At 32.7% G+C, this 17,302-nt stretch overlaps 1 protein-coding gene across 1 annotated transcript in view; it reads right to left on the reverse strand.

The window, feature by feature from the left end:
• LOC145828785 (fibrocystin-L-like) overlaps positions 1 to 14,824 on the reverse strand; it is a 49,260-nt gene extending 34,436 nt beyond the window's left edge. Inside the window, exons 1-23 of the mRNA XM_082936535.1 lie at positions 14,720 to 14,824; positions 14,121 to 14,323; positions 13,047 to 13,231; positions 12,483 to 12,583; positions 12,166 to 12,340; positions 11,757 to 11,938; positions 11,466 to 11,625; positions 11,032 to 11,220; positions 10,680 to 10,835; positions 6,677 to 6,926; positions 6,437 to 6,572; positions 5,893 to 6,073; positions 5,341 to 5,457; positions 4,991 to 5,125; positions 4,602 to 4,675; positions 3,798 to 3,988; positions 2,940 to 3,117; positions 2,119 to 2,293; positions 1,771 to 1,935; positions 1,373 to 1,486; positions 810 to 1,064; positions 451 to 634; positions 99 to 325 (exon numbers count right to left, since the gene is read on the reverse strand). Coding sequence (XP_082792661.1) covers positions 99 to 325; positions 451 to 634; positions 810 to 1,064; positions 1,373 to 1,486; positions 1,771 to 1,935; positions 2,119 to 2,293; positions 2,940 to 3,117; positions 3,798 to 3,988; positions 4,602 to 4,675; positions 4,991 to 5,125; positions 5,341 to 5,457; positions 5,893 to 6,073; positions 6,437 to 6,572; positions 6,677 to 6,926; positions 10,680 to 10,835; positions 11,032 to 11,220; positions 11,466 to 11,625; positions 11,757 to 11,938; positions 12,166 to 12,340; positions 12,483 to 12,583; positions 13,047 to 13,231; positions 14,121 to 14,323; positions 14,720 to 14,824 — 3,838 coding nt within the window. The remainder of the gene's footprint in view (positions 1 to 98; positions 326 to 450; positions 635 to 809; positions 1,065 to 1,372; positions 1,487 to 1,770; positions 1,936 to 2,118; positions 2,294 to 2,939; positions 3,118 to 3,797; positions 3,989 to 4,601; positions 4,676 to 4,990; positions 5,126 to 5,340; positions 5,458 to 5,892; positions 6,074 to 6,436; positions 6,573 to 6,676; positions 6,927 to 10,679; positions 10,836 to 11,031; positions 11,221 to 11,465; positions 11,626 to 11,756; positions 11,939 to 12,165; positions 12,341 to 12,482; positions 12,584 to 13,046; positions 13,232 to 14,120; positions 14,324 to 14,719) is intronic.
• Between the last annotated feature and the right edge of the window lie 2,478 nt (positions 14,825 to 17,302).

Genomic DNA, 17,302 nt, shown 5'->3' on the forward strand with positions numbered 1-17,302 from the left:
AACCGATTTCTTTACTAAACGCGTTTCCAGTCTCAAAACAGCTTTAAATTAGTAAAAATTTACCAAAAGTGTGGCAAACTACTGAGATTGTGACTAACTTTTGTGTGACCCCTGGTTGTCGACTCGGTGGGTTTTGGTGGCGGGCGAAGTAGTGCACTTTGCGATGCCGCTTCCCACGCTGTACAGCTCGCACGGGGAATCCCCTACTTTTACTTGCACGTCATCGGCGAGACCTTCGCCCCAAATTGTCAGCAGCGCCCCGCCCATCACCGACTGCTTCTTCGGCTCCACGTCAGTTATCCTGAACGGGTACTCGATGAGGTCCCTGAAAAGCAGCGTTTTAATTTTTTTTTTTTCATAAAGCTTTTATGCTGAGCAACAACAAAAAAAAAACAATCTAAACCTTTTCTTTTTTATTTTTGTCTTTCTTCAAACAAAATAAAAACTCACTTGGCGACGTGCGGACAGCCGTCGCCGTCTACGTTGACGACGAGCTCGTGGTTGCCTGGCAGCAGCTTTGGGGTGCTCAGCACGATCTCGTCGGCGCTCCAAGTGGTGACATTTGCCGGGACGCCGCCCACCGTCACCGTTCCGTTTGCGCCCAAGTTTTCACCGGATATCGTTATGGTGGTGCCTACAGTGAGTTAAAGTAAAATACTGTTTAAGTTACAGTTAAGCCTATAAAAAATAATTGTTTAAAAATGCGCCCGTGAAAGTTAGTAACACGCACACTGGTTCAAAAGTTAAAAAATTTATAAACAGTTTATTAACTAATACTTCTAACATATTTTTTTTTACATTTCACGAACCCCCTGATCTGGCAGACACTTTCGGATTCACGCCGATCAGTTTCGCGCCCGAGCCGCTGAAATCAGTAATTGGAGGCACTTCCGTTTGCAGGTGGATCCGACCCGCTGAAATAATTTCAATGAACGTGGGATCGGGCAGCGCGCTGACGTCACCCATTATGACGCAGGTCACTTCCGAGAAGTTTTTTGCTATGACGTCACAATCGAACACGTCGCCCACCCGCACGGTGACGTTGCCTTCTGGCGGCACGAGACCTGAAACGTGTTTGTGACGTAACAATGCAGGCCAAATTAGCTGGCATTTAACTTGCGAGCAAAGTTTACTTGTTTAATGATTATTGATCTTTCAACTTAAATTTTAAAAGCTGTCTGTTAGCATTTAAAAGAAAGCCAACATGTTTAAAATCTAAAAATACCAGCATCAGTTTTCATTGAAAAACTTTATTTAATTTTTTCTCTATTCTAAGATGTCTACAAAGAGCATTACTAAAAGTTGTAAACAAAAAAACAATTATTTCATAACTAAAAACATCATTTATAAGTACTTTAAATAAATATCAAACCCTTTCCAGTAATAAAAAGCAAGGTTTGACACCCGTTGCCTGCATCGACTGATTGAATGAATTCTATTCCTCCGGTAACGTTTACTTTGTCGCTGACGGTAAATGTTGCTCTTCCTAAGTTTAAAAACTTAGTGTTAACGACAAGTTATCATTAGTTTTCAATAGAATATTAGTTTTTCTTGATTTTCAGCGTTGGAATAGAAACTCAACTATAAGGCATCAACAAAACATTTATTTGATATAAAAATGGTATAAGTGAAACTGATTGTATTTTTAAAGCTTGTTCTACTGGTCTGCACATCTAACAACAGAAAAATTTGAAAGTTAAGGTTAATTTTTCCGCGTTGCTTGTTTAAACAGGACGCACAGAAGACAAATAAATAGGCTGAGCAAAAAACCTTTTCCCTCGACCGTGAAAACGATCTCTTGGTCGTCTCCGAGCGGGCTATTCATAACTCTGAAATGCAAAAGAGTTTTGTTCCCTTCAGGATTCATTTGCAATAGCAGCAGCTCAACCCCGCCGATAGTGGTCGAAACCGTGTCGGATGTGGTGAATCCAGTGCCTTGAAAGTTGTGTTTTTTTTTAAACTGATTTGTTTAAAAAATCTTTTTCTAATAGATAAAGTTTTAGCTGCTTCAATAAACTAAAAGTTTTTTTTTTCATTTGCGCTAAAAACAAGTGATCACGTTTTACGATTCAATTAGTTCGTCTTTATCAAAACAACGTAACGAAATTTTATTTTTACCTAGCATTCTTAACGAGTCGCCGTACTCAACTTGCCCGTCCGTCCCGTTGTAGTAAGTAACTCTTTCAATTTTGGGGGTCTCCGCTTCCAGCCATTCGAATTGGCACGACGCAGAGTTTTCTCCGTCATGGTCGGCTGAGCACGAAGAAGGAATGTTGTTGATGAAGACTTGCACCTTTGCGATTTTTCGGTTGTTTTTTGTTTAATAGATACAGTAAATAATAAATTTATTTTTTAAAGATCTTGTGAACATGTGCAATCTAACGTTTCTTTTGAAGAAAGATGTTGTGGGCTTTTTAAGTAAATACCTTAAAAAAAAATTAATTGTTTAATATATGCAATCATTTTACTTATGTTAGTAGATGAAATCGTTATAGACAATGAGCAAGTCAATAAACTAATAAAACTCTAAACTCTATAAAAATTACTAGTTTAAAAGTTTTTTTTTTTTGCTTTGTGCGAAACAAAAAGACTTGAAAATACATTATATGTCTATGAGATTTCTTTTTAGAAATGTTATGCATTTGCAGCAGAAAACCTTCAACTAAATCAGCACTTTGACTGTCGTAAATATAGATCATAACAGTATAAACACGTTATAAGTCTAAACTCAAACGCAGCCATATGCTTCTTTTTTACTTATACTACAAAATATTTCAAATACCGTACAAAGCATTTTAACAATAATAACAAGAATCCATCTTAGTAGCAAAAGAGACAAGACAAACCAGTCAGGCTTTATTAACAGCTCAAACGGCTCTGTTCAAACACCGATCAGGCTTTAAACACTGTTGGCGTGAGAACTTGACTGAAACAAAAACCTGCGGCTTGTCGTGGGCGGTTCTGAGGAAGTCGCCGGCGATGGGGGCCAGCCTCAAGTGCCCCCTCTGGTGCTTGTACGTGGACGTTTGCACGTTGTTGCCCGTCAGCCCGCTCCCGTCCACCGCGATCATTTCCTTCCACCCTCCCGGCGACACTATGTTCATCGAGTAGGTGTACCTGTTGGTTGGTCGATGAAAATATCTCGAACTTACTACTGTTCAAGGTAAATGAACACTTACTGAAAAGCGTCGTGTTTGATACTTGAGTTTTAAACGTTTGTTTTCACTTGATAACTGAGTTTTGTTTTCAGGTTTAAAAGCGGTTTGATATTATTGCATATATGTTTAGCTGAAAAGGCTAAACAATTTTCAAACTATGCTTTCTCGTTTATTAATTTACTTTCTAATTTATTACAGTCATTAGTGTTACAATATTGCTGACTTTGGAATCTTTGTATTAAGTTGCTATACAAATTTTTTTAAGTAGCTTAAAAGATTCTTTTTTTTCGTATTTTGTTTATAATGTTGTAAAATTGGCTAAAAAAATTTAAAACACTATGAATACATTTAAAAAGTTAAAACTAGTTTGTTAACAAATCAACTAAGTTTTAACAAAAACATCAACTTTTTGCTACTCTAAAATAAATTATAATTGTTATAAAATTTTAATGTCGTGTTTAAGCTACAAAGTGAAAAGTTTTACTGATTTTTAACCTCAAACTTCAAGCTTTTTATTTTGAAACATTTTTATTTTTATTTCATTTTACAGTTTTGTCAAACAACCTTAGCATTTTATGAGTGCAACTTAGTGTGTTGTTTAAATAAGTAAAATTAAAAGATAACAATTTTTTAGCAAACCCGTAGCAATTGCCCCATCTCCAGTTTTCAACCTTCTCAATTCCGTCCACGTTGTAGACCAGCGTGTGAAAATCTTGGCGGGAAATGTTGGCGGGAATGTTGAGTATCGGCGCAAACTGGTCGTTTTCGAAAGTGACGTCGAAGGTTCCGCCCATGGGAGGGCTCGCCGCTGAAGTACGGGTCACAGTGGCCTGAGCGTTTTTGTTAGAATTAGATTAAACAGTTTATTAAATGGAAAAAATCCTTAATTATGAAAACAGCGGTTAGTGTAAAGAAATATATTGTTGTGCATTCAAGCAAGCTGTTAGGTAATGTTTTAAACAAGAGTTTTCTTGTAAACTTATTAAATACGTAAGTAGCATTGGTTTACTTAAACTTTAATGAATATACGATTCAGTGTATCCAAATCAAGCACATTTTTTATCTTTTCGCCTTTAGTTTGTTTACAAACCCGATATAAACGTTATTACACTTTTTGCGACTGTAAAATTTATCTTTAACCATATTTAATCATACTAATGATAACATTACAAAAACAAACAATATTATCTTACTTACTATAAGTTACAACTATAACTAACTTGGTGTTCAAATAAATAAATCTATTAAAATTATTTAATTAAGTTTAATGTTAACTTTTAAAAGATTAGTTGAGAAAACCATTTATGATTTGCTATTAAAATTGAGGTAGCTTTCTTAATTCAAAACAAGCTATTTGATAGGTTTATTTTCAGAACATATTTTTTTAACTGACAATAAATAACTATTTAAATAAACGTTTGTTCTCTATAAAACATTACTTACACTGTTATTACTGTTTTCATTTCTGTATCCGATTGTCGATGCCTCTTCCGTTTTGTCTCCGAGAAAAGCCAGTTCTTCAAAAAAAGTGTTAGTTTTACTAGTTAGCTGTTTTAATGTATTAGTCGTCTATTAACTTAACTAAAGCAACATTAATAGTATAGCATCAAATATAATTAATTCAGTCTACCTTAAACATTTTTAAATATTGTTTTACAAGCGTGGAAATAAGGTTAATAAATTATTTATATAAAAACAGGAAAACTGTGATTCAAATTGCAAGCCATGGTTAAAAAGTAGATTGTAAACTCGTCAAAACTAAAAAAAAATGCCAAAATACAAATATGCTTATTAAGACAGCAGTTTTCAGTTTCGTGAAAACTGGTACTCACCAAGCAACGGGAAGTTGTAGCCGCAGTCGTGGCTCTTCATGGTGATTTGGAAGAAATTTTCAACTGCGTTGTTCACCACAACTTCCTTCAGCTTCACGTGGGGTATTGCCGGCGGTGATCTTTCGCCCAAAAGTTCTTAATATACAAAACTTAGTTGATTGAAAGAGTAAAAATTTCTATTTTACTTTATCATTGCGTTAGCAAAATATTAAAGTCATTGTTGTTTTGAGATGTTGTACTTTACTTTAAACATGTTTTCTTAATAATGATTTCAACAAACAAAGTTACTCTTTTATCTTTTGGGTAATTTATATAATAACAATGAAAAAAAAAAGTTGAACGATATAAACCTTGAATGGTCGCTTCGTCAGGTGCTTTTCTACCGAAGAAGAGGTTATCCACGTATATGTCTCCCGACCTCTCCAAGATAAACCTTCCAATTCTAAAATCTCTAGCCTCGGTGTACTCTAAAAATTTAATACAACTTATTGTCTTTGAACAAGACCATTTAATCTTTGAAACCATCTTTTTAAACTACACAACAAAAGTAAAAAATTGTATTAATTACAATTAAAGATCACTTACTTCATAAATTAATCACATCCTCAATATTTGTCATTTACTAAAAGTAAATTCTCAAACACTTTTTATAAACTTAAATCGGCAATACACAGCACAATGCTCAACGAATCTCATTATTCAGCGAAATGAACAAATACAGTGACACAAAACAAACGCAACACGCATTTAATACAACAAAACTAAGAACAAAAAAAGCTAATAAAAATGATAGCTAATTTATATTAATTAAAGCTTAATTAAAAAAAGTCACTAATTCACAAATAGTATGAAAGCATGTACAATAGGTTCATGCGCAAACAATCGCTGAAAACACCACTGACTTTCCTCTAAAATTTCTCCAAGGTCCCAGCAAGCGTAAGTCCAGTCTTCTCTTTCCTGCAAACCGGGTAATGTAACGTGCACGTTCTTGTCAAACTCCTGCTGATTCCCCCCTACGCCCTCCTTCATGTTAAACTCCATTCTCACGTAAGACCTTATTTTCCCTCTGTACGCCATGCAGAACTGTGAACAATACTTTATTAGAACATAAGTTAGTTTTTTTGGTCGCTATATATAAAAATCATTGAAGTCTGTAAAAACTTTATTTGTATTTGTTTTTAGTTTACTTCATGAAGACTTTTCAGTTTTTTTTTTGTTTCCAACGTCGTAAATTTTTCATTGTGTTTTCATTGGTATATCTTTTAATTAACATTATCATAAAAATGTTAAAGTATTATACCTTTAAAACAAAACAAACACCTATTATTTTTTAGATATGGTTTATCACAGTTATTCTTACCTTCAATGTCGTATACATTGATTGAAACTTAAAGTAAATGAAAAAGCTGCAGGCCGCTTACAACTTAATACAAGTGTGAAACAAACGTCTTTGTAAATGCTGGTTCTGATTGGTTCATCGTCGTCGTGGAACACCTCCCACAGGTTCCTCGCCGAGTACGTGCCGCAAAAAGAATTTTCCACGACCACCGATCCCTTGCGCGTTTCCTCCGTCTCCTGGTCGCTGTGACGTCATAATACAACTGATAACATGCGTTCAACAACGCAGTTTAGTGCTACTTTTAACTTCAAGTACACAAAACCCAAATAAAGTAACCATCAACTCACTAGAACAGAAACTTGTCTTTTTTCACTCCTTCCAAAGTGAACTCTAGGGGGCAGTGCGGTTCGTAGAGGTACGAAACTGCGTCAATTATTTCCTGCTCCGTGGCGCCATCCACCGGCACTGGCTTTGAAAGGACGCCCTGGTGTTCGAAAGTGATCGTTTTGTAATCGGGGATTCCCGCAACGAGGTTTTCGACGTCGAGGTCTGAAACTCCGGCGGAAGCCGAAACGTTTAGGTAGCGATACCAGTTACCTTAAGATTTAAAAACAATGAAAACTTTCTTTTTTGTAACTAAAATAGTATCTAAATCTAAAATAAATCTAAATGACAGGTTAGCTGAAAATCAGTTTGTTTTTGTATAAAAACGTAAGTTATTATAAGCAATTAGACCACGGTTTCCCAAGTGGGCGATATCGCCCCCCTGGGGGCGACTTTAGTAATTTGGGGGGCGATAATTAGTAAGGGGGCGAAAGGGTGGGCGATAACTAGTAAGGGGGCGAAAAGGGGGCGATTTTAAAATTTTGGGCTGTTATGAGATTTTTACTTTTTTTCTTGCTGTTTTACTAATTTTAGCTTGCTATTAATTATTTGACCCTGAGGTAAAACTTAAACAAAAAAGTTTATTTCATTAATGTAAAAAATAGAAAAAAATCAAGTCCTTATGACTCTTACTTTCAAGTAAATACTGTATTTTCATTCATATATTTCCTTGTTTAACAATTACATATATCATAGATGATTGAAATCCTTCTCACTATTTTATAACCTGACATATATGTTATTTGGGATCATAAATGGTTTGTAATAATCTATGTTATTTTTTATTAACTATCACCTCATGATATTTCCATTTGTTTTTTGAAAAGTCACCAAGTTAGACTAAGAAATAAAACTATACAGGGTTGCCAATTTACCTAGAAACCTGGAAAAACCTGGAACTTGACAAGTTCGGCAAAAAAAAAACCTGGAAAAAATCTGGAATTTTTAACGATTTTAACATATTAAGTAGTAAAATTTAGATTTGACACAAAAAAGCTATCATATAGATTAAAATATGGATCCCTTCGAGGCAGATACTTTTGAAATAAACGACATACAGGAAACCTTCTCAGACTTACAAACTGACCTTAAACTTAAAGTAAATTCTTCCAAAGAACGATATGAAAGCTTTTAAATTCAACAAAAACTAAGGCAAAAGTATCCAATCATTTAAGAGGAATTTAAATTGTTGTTTATAGCTTTTCCTTCTAGCTATGTTGTTGAGAAAGCTTTCAGTTCAGTTATCAACATCTTGAGCAAAAGATCTAATCTAAATATTATAAAGGAGGTGACTTAAGGCTCTATTTTACTGATTAAGAATCAGATTAGAAAAACTTGCAAGCAGTCATGAACCTCATCATTCACATTATATTAGACTTCAGTAGCAGACATTATTTTATGAAAATTTTTTAATTTGATTTGATCTTTTGAAAATTTCTTATTTAACCTGGTTTGTATTGTACTTAATTAGTCGTTTTATAATAACAACTTTATTAAGCTATTTATTCTACAACAGGTTTGCATAATGCCTAATAAATCTTAATTACGGTGGACTTTCTCTTGAGTTCGCACTTTTTACCCAAACAAAAAGAGCAAATTTATATTTTCTTATATATAACTAAAATAAAGTCTATTACTAATCTATTACTAACCAAATATTAATAAAACAAAATATATATAGTATTTGTTAGCTTATATAGATTTGTTTTATTTTGATGAAAGTTTGTTTTATGTTTTAGTGGATTTCATGTGTATTCATTACATTATTGCATATAACATATTGAAATTTGTCATTTTGTAAAAAAAACTGTGGTAATAATTTTTTTAGTTTGCGCTTTTTAATTTTTTTCAAAGTGCGAACTTAAGCGGAAGTCTACTATGTTTATTTAATGATTTATGTTTTAAAGTTGTTAATAGTTTTATTTTGACCTGGTTAATTTTGTAGTTCATATTCGTCGTTTTACATTACACTAAAAGTTTTTATAGCATAGTGATTAATATATTTTTGTTTAAAAAACCTTTATTTGACAGGTTTTTGTTATTACTTGTTTAATCTGTATATAACTTATATAACTATATAACTATTATCTGATTGTAAAATTTTGATAACCATTAAAGTTTTAAATTGTAAAAGATTTTTTTGGTTTTAAAAGAGTATAAATTTGAGATCTCTATTTTAAATGACTTCTACTCTTTCATTTAAAAGTTTCTTAAACTCAATTTTAATTTCTAACTTGATTTATTATTGTTTAAAAAGTTATTATTATATAAGGAATTTTAGACTATTAATACAACTGTTTTTTGTTTTTTCTTAATTCAATTATATTAGCAATTAGAACATACTTAGTTTATTTTAATACTTCAACACTAGCTTTTAGTTTTTCACTATTTTCCTCTTTTAAATTATTATAGGCTAATAGCTAGAAAAAAAAACTTTTTAAACAAAATTAAATAAGCCATCAAAAAGACTGCTACAGTTACAAAACAAAATTTTAACCAAGTTAATTTTTTTTTAATTGATTACTTTCTGTTCACAGAATTAAGTGTAGAACATTGGATTTTTTTTTTAAATTAAATAAAGAAAAAGAATTGTTAGAATTAAGGTTTAGTTCCCTAAATATTATTCCAAGTCAAGTACTATTTCACGGTATTCTACTACGATACAAATAGTTTAAAAAGTTTAAAATAAAATTTTTAATATTACAACTAACTTGCTTACAATATATCTTAGTATTGAAATTAATAAATTTACTGCATTAACTAAAGCTGTTGATGAAACCACTTTTCATGTGAGAAAATCAACCAGTTGGTCAAACTTCCTCAAACTAGATCAGAAATTAACTTTTAATTTTTTTTTTATTATGTGTATAATAAACTGTTCATTTTTTAGTTTTTTTAATCTCTGGTATAGTTATTTTAGAATATGCCTATTTATAAAATAATTTAAGTATTTTGTGCGGCTTAAATAAGTTACTTAGTATTAAATTCTAAATGTCCAAAATTTGTTGTATGAGATATTATTATAATGTCAGGTTTCAGTTAAGATTTCAGTTAGGTAACGTAAGGCTCAGATCCAGTCGCAGGTCCAGTCGAATTTCGACCCGCTAAGTAAATTGAAAACTACTTGTGCATAATAAATAAAATTTAGTTTTTTTATACTTAACATTTTGAAATACGCTTTTATTTCGTTTTCAGTTCACAATATTATTTCCTAGATCACAATAATAGTACATGAGTTTATTACAATTTTGCTCGAGTTTTTTAATTTTCTTATTTGTTATTTTTTTAAAATCATGCAGCCCGCTATTACATATTTTTAACGAGTTGAAACTAGAAAAGATTTTTTTAGTAAATATGAATTGCTGACTACAAAAATTGTCCACCACTGACCTAAAAGTTTCATTAGTTTCAAAACAGTTCATTTTTAAACAGGATATGATTACAGATAACACAAGGCTTTTAAATAATTAAGTATTTTAATACACTTTACTGGGCTTCTAAGAAAATAACTGTAAATTATTTTCTCAAGCCCTGTAAACTACTTTGAACACAAAAGTGCGTGCATAAGAAGTACCAGACTAAATTACATTTCGAACACAATTTTTTTTAGCTCAAAAGTTTGTACTCAAAAGAAAAACTACTTTGTGAAATCAGGGGGGGGGGGGCGATTTTTTTTCAACTTACTGAAAAGGGGGCGATTTAGTAAATGAGTTTGGGAAACCCTGAATTAGACTATGAAAAAAAGACAGTTTTTTTAACATGGCTACCTATATCAGTTTCCTGAAGAAACTTTATTTTCAAAAGTTTAAACAAATGTTATAAAGTGCTTCTGTAAAAAATTGTTTCTTATAGTGACAGTAAGTTATTGATTTATTTGTTTTTACCACTGTAAAATTTAAGCACATTTTTACTGTGGCTGAAATTATCTAACCGTTTTGTACTAATACTATACAACATGTGACAAACCTCTTTTAGATTTAAAAGTAATTGTGTATTCAACTTGCGTTCCATTTACTTCGTTTAATAAAACTTCCACTATTTCGTTGCTCTCAGTGTCTAAAACTTCCAAAGCCTCAATTTTATCTTTCACGAAGTCCTGAGCCAGCCCAACTTCCATCCAGTCTTTAAAAGTGACAAGTTCAACATGCTACCAAACAAAACACTCAAAGCATTAAAAACAGAACACTTATAAAATTTGGCAAAAAAAAAACTGTAGAAAAGCGTCAAAAACTGCCGTGTTTTTACTGGAGACCACTTGCTCTATTTAACTTAAAAGAAAAACATCAAAAGACAACAAACATCTCACAAATCAACAGACCTGTTTGCTTGCCCCCCAGCTCCACTCTGAACAACTCGTTGGAGCAGCCTCCGGTGCAGTTCATGCCGACCTTCACCTGGTCTTCGACGGACGTGCTGTTTTGCTGCCACTCCTCCAGCCGTACCTCCTGCACTTCGTCGTCGACCGTGGAAGACAGGTAGATCGACATCTTGTCCTTCTGCGAAGCGTCTGTGGCGTTGCGTTGTGTAGTTTGTTTAAAACCGCATAAAAAACTATAAAAGTTTTGGATCATTTAGGATAGTCTTATGCACTTTTGGTTGAAATGTTTTGATAGCTTGCACGTTTTGATAAAAATATCAAACTTCTAAATAACTAATATGTTTACCAAAATATGTTTTATTTTACAAATCATAATCCTTCCTAGTATGAGGTGGTGGTTCAACAAATACTTTATTTCAAGCAAATCAACTGACCAAGCTGGTCTTCGGTGAACACCGTGTCGTCTATCCTGACGTTCAGTTCTATTTTCTCGTCGCAGTCGCCACCGGGGGACGCGCTCGCCACGAAATAGTATCCAATATTGGCTGTGAGGTCCATGAAGTCCGACTTCTTTTCTTCTTTTGTGACCTCAACCTAAACAAACGAAAAAAAAATCAGGTATGAAAAAAAAGGTTTTTTAAATAAGCTTTAAACTCTTAGTAGCTTACTTTATACTTTATGTGTCAAACGATAAACAAAACAGATCATGTTATTTAAGAATTTACGAGTCCGGATCCGGTGTCCATGTGCAGTTTGCAGGACGCGCAGTCGCCGGTCGATGAGAAGTAGAACCTGTACTTGGAAGTGGTGGTGGGCCTGAAGAAGCCTGAAGCCCTCGTCATCACAACCCCCGTCACGTTTTCTTGGTGACACAGCTTCGCCTCGTCCGAACGGTATGAGTGGTAGTCTGGTTAGTGAAAAAATGGTTTTATTTTTTGTTTTAACGAGGCATATGTGTGCTCTAAGCAGCAGTCTTGAGAGCTTGATGTAAAGAAGTTCAAGTAAAAAACATGTTGACCTTATGATTAAAATTCAGTCAAAAAACAAAACCGCTTTAAAGCTGTTTAAACTAATCAGCTGCTTATTAACAGTGTGTAAAACTGTTTTAACTTTTTTAAAACAAACGTGACAAACATTCAGAGTCGGTTTCGTTGTACAGCGTGTTCACGTCGGTCAGAATCTCGACCAAAACTCCCCTGCCGCCCATGCGAAGCGTCTGATTGGCCGAATCGGGTTTGGCGGGAGAAACGCAGGTTATTTGCTCGTCCGTGACCTCTGTGACGTCACAAATCTCGCCTCCGACCAACACCTGGTTCGTTGTTTAATTTTTTCAATAATTTAGTTTTTATCATTTCCGCAATAAAATTTACATATTTTTGTTCCGTGCAAATAAAAAAAATATTTGTCAATTGTCCTCAGACTATACCTATCAAAGCATTTTTTAAGCTAACTTTTGCTTTAATACCAGAGTTGTCATCAAAGTACTTTCCTTTAATTGTTAGTTCGAGTCCTCCCGCAGTGCTACCGACATTAGGTTCTACATTTTCCACAACTGGAAAAAAGATAAAAAGTTTAACAAAAACTCCGCATTTGTTTGTAATGATTATGCTTACAAGGGATTAAATAGTCTTTGATTGTATGTTGAGTATCTTATCTTTAGATACTATATTGAACTATAAACCCTATATTTCATAATAATGAAACTACTTAAATTTTAAAATTCAATTGATTTAAAAAAACTTAAAACCTAAAACTAGACTTCAGTCAACCGCGTATAATCAACTGAGAAGTATGGTATCTGTTTGAAAAGTTCAAACTTGTGTAAAGTCGTTACTTCGCTTCTGACAAAACCAATAACCAACGTTTACTATCAAGTTAAACCCAAATAAAAAATCTCAAAAAAAGTGTTCAATTAACCAGCGTGCGTTTTGAACGTGTGTTTCTTGTTAAAACAAACTCAATTAACCCGCATGGGATTGGAACGTGTATATCTTGTTAAAATAAATTCAATTAACCGGCATGGGTTTGGAACGTGTATATCTTGTTATCGGCGCTGACCCTCTTAATCATCTTGTCGAGCCTCGATCTTCCGTACCCACCTACTATGAAGGAGACGTTCTGGTTACCAACGTAGGAAGACTCGATCTTGCACTTGATGAATCCGTCGTTCGAATTCTCACCGTCCAGTTGCAACCCGTAGCTGAAAGTTGTATTCGCAATAAAAAATCTTATTTTTATTTTATTTTTGTTTTTTTCTTCGTAAACTTTAGCCGAGCTCTCACTACTTAGTGCAATAGAAGTAGAGCTTTAATATTATTTTAAATTTTTCTGTCTCAGTAATAGGCATTATTTTTAAATATATTTTTATATATTTTTGTTTTATTAACGTAATCTTATGCTTTCTTGCTGGTTAATTGTAAACCAAGTTTTTGTCAAAATTAAATGTTTAACTTGTCTTTAAATTTTACATGTATAAATCTCGATCTTGGTTGTTATTTCTAGGATAGTGATCATATGAAATTTAGATTAAGAATTTTGTTTAAATGGAATATAATTAATAAAACTGTAGATTAGTTATATAACTAAAAAAAAGCAAACTTAGTTTGTATTGTTTTTCATTTATACTTTTTTATAACTTCATCAAAACTTATTAGCTAAACTATTAATAAAATTTTTACAAATGAAATTTTTACAAATGCTAGGTAAGGAATAGAAAAAAAAATGTCATGCATTTTATACAATGAAACGGAAGTAACTTACACGTATCTTATTCATTCTATTGTGTTTTTAAATGCAAGGCAGAGTTAGGAAATAAACACAGTTAAAAATTGTTTTTCTTTTGTACCTTATAACCGCAAATTTTATGTATTAACTTGTATTGCAGTTTTAGATGTGCATTTCTAAAATTATCTTTTTTTATTTTAAAGATGCAGCAGAAACAGCTGGGAGCTCGACAACGCAACTTGAACAGAAATGTCGCCAGAAGTTAAAATAAAAAAATAACGTTTTAGTAAACGTTAGCATTTCAAGTAACATTTTTAACAGTTCTAACTATAAAACACTTGTTCATAGTACAACAAGCAACTAACAACTCGTCCACCCCTTTATACAGGTTGCAGTCGCCCGAGGTGAGGTAGACCCTGTTCAGCGTCTCCTCGTTGCCGTTGGTGGCGGTGGCGTTGCTGCTCGCTATGATGTCGGTGAAGATCTTCCCGTTGATCCGCAGCACGGACTCGGGGAGCATCGAGTGGGATGACAGGGACCTGACGTACGGCGACTTGTCGTCTTTCACCTTTTAAATTTCACAATAATGTTTATCGAACTAGTTTTACTACTTGCATGCCAATCAACTAACTGCATGTCTGACCGTTATTGAACTCTGCGAACGGCAGTTAAACAGTATTAAATCGTTCACTTATATTCTCTATCAGGGGCATTAGCTAATCAGGGAACGAAAAAGTAAATGGGCAATTAACTACTAAAAAGGCGACATCTAACAAAGGGGGCGACTGTTTTAAAACTTTTGTCATGTGGACAATAATTGAAATGAGCTTGGTGAACCGTGCTTTAAACAAACATTTTTTTTACAAAATCATACTTAATATTTCTACGCTGCTTTCAGCTAACCAGCTTTTTGTTCAATCGTATTTCTACGCGGCTTTCAAACAATATACGCGCTGAAACTGACTTGGAACTTGCAGGTGTGGTGGTTCCACCTGCCCCTGCAAAGCTGCCTGTTCTCCAGCCGGTACCCGTCCACTTCCATCTGTATGTAGTAGGTGTCCTGCCTCATGTTGGGCCTGTATAAGGTTTTTGTGAGCTTTATTCCCAAAGGTGATTGAAAGTTAATAAAAAAAAAGTTATAAATATTAAATATATATAATGTAAATTAGGTTTTTGTAAGTTGTGTTTAAAAGGCTGATTTAAATTGATACATTTATAAACTTAAAATATTTAAGGACAGTTTAATGTAAACTAGGTTTTTAAAGTTGTGCGACCTTTAAAAGTTAAAATAAAAACATATAATAAGTAAATAAGTGTTTATAAAATAAGTCTGTTTAATACATATATTAACGTATTTTGAATTGCACTAAAATGCTAAAAAAGTTTTTTTTTTTTAATTTTTAATGTAATTTTATCTATAGCAACTAATTTTATCATTTCAACGTAAAAGCTGTCAAGTAAGGAAACATAGAAAAACAGTCATGCAGCTAATACAATGGAACGGAAGTAACTTGCACGTATGTTGTTCTTTCTATCGTTTTTTAAATGCAACACAGATCTAGTGATACTTATAGTTTAAAACTAGCACAATTTTGTAATTTATTACAAATGCTAAGTAAGGAAACATAGAAAAATAGTCATGCAGTTAAACAATGGAACGGAAGTAACTTGCACGTACCTTATTTATTCTATTGTTTTTTAAATGCAAGACACAACCTAAAACTAAAATTTCATTAAAAAAAAAATATTTTAATTTTTATTTCGTGAATGTGCATTTTATAAGATTTAAAATCGTATTTTGAAGATGCAGCTCATACAGCAAGCAGTTCAATCAGAAACTCGATGAAAAAGTTTGAGTAAAAAATAAAGCAATATTTTAATTTTCCGTATAACAAACATTTATATTAAGTTCAATTAGTTTAATAAGAGAGCAATGTTAACCTTCTTTAGCTTATCACACGGTCTGGCAAACTGTGGCATGGAAATCATAAACCTGCACCCAGCGATATAATTTTAAGCTAACTCGGATATTTTTATTAAATATTACAGTGTTTTTAGTTCTGTATTGTACTTTAAATTAAGAAAAATAGTACTATTCTTATAAATCGATAACGCTTGTTAAGTGTTTTATGTAGTGCTCTTTAATTTAGATCTAAATAGCAACGTACTTTAGGTTGTAGTCGCATGATTTGTTTTTTGAATCAAAATATCATTTATAAAGTGTTAGGCATTGAGTTGTTAGATTTTAAAATTAAGAAGAGTAAAAAAACTTACTTTTGTTTTGCAAGTAGGCCAGTTAATTTTAAGCTTATTTTTTAACTGTTTGTCATTTAGTAATTTATAGTTGCTGTAACATATTAATAAACCCATTTTATCATTGTGTTTTGATACTATCGCTAACAAGTTTAGACAAGTTGTTTTTGAATGAAGTTCACTCAATCAAAACGTCCAGCTGCACTAAACAACTGCTAACAACGTGAAATTATTATATATATATATAATACTAATAAGTTAAAATTCATATTATGTTGAAACTAACACGGTGTAGCAGACTGCCTGCTGTTCGTCGCTCGCCTCCTGGTGGAACTCGCAGGGATACTCCCTCAACGCCGACACCAGGAACATCTTCGTGCGGGGAGCGTTCGATCCCCAATCCAGCTCCGCGTCGAAATCTGGAATGATGAGTTCTTTTATTTTATACAATCAGTTTGTTTTTATTAGTCCCACAAAAAAATCTTTTTTTTTTCTGAACGTGATAATTAATCTATGATGTAAACATCGAAATCTGAGTGAAAAATGCTTATCTATCGAGTTTTTTGCTCGCCATTCATGTTTGTTAATAATAGTTTTGTGCGATAGAATTATTAGTACAAAATTTTGGTAAAAAATTCTTTGTAAGTTAAAGTGCTACAAAAATCAACAAACAGTTTCAAAACAGCTAGATATAGTTTAATATTTGTGAGAACAAACTTTCTTGTCAAAAAACCGTTAGTTAGCATCTAGAAAATCATTTCTAAGTTAAGAAGTTAAAAAATTAACCATGAACCTTCTCGACAAACGCTTACTGAACCAGCTAGTAGATGTAAAACCTCAAAGCATACAATAGCTTCTAATGTAAAAATTGTTAGTTGTATAGACACTTGTAACTCTCAAAATAAAATACAACAATGTTTTATCTACTCAAAAAAGATTGTACATTGTTAGTTAATAAGACTTTAAAGTCTTACCTTTTTTTTCGATTTGAACATGTTAGCCTTTTGTTTTTGTTTGCTGTAACTAAACACCTTGTTATGTTTAAACTAAGTACCATGTTGATAAAGAGATAACTTTTTAAGTTCTGACTAAAAATATAAAAAAAAAAAACAGTTTGATTAGTTGCTTTTCTTACCTACATTTCACAATTTTAAAGTCTGTAATTACAAATCGTAAATTGTAAAAAACCACCAATAGAGTTTGTTTACTAAAAACTTTTAAATCCAATTCAAAAAATAACTTTTACGTTTAAATATTTTTTTTTAGGTATTTAACTTTTTATTTTGTGTTATAG

This window comes from Thalia democratica, chromosome 2 (genome assembly GCF_965202585.1).
Source record: "Thalia democratica chromosome 2, ktThaDemo2.hap1.1, whole genome shotgun sequence".
NCBI classification, from domain to species: domain Eukaryota; kingdom Metazoa; phylum Chordata; class Thaliacea; order Salpida; family Salpidae; genus Thalia; species Thalia democratica.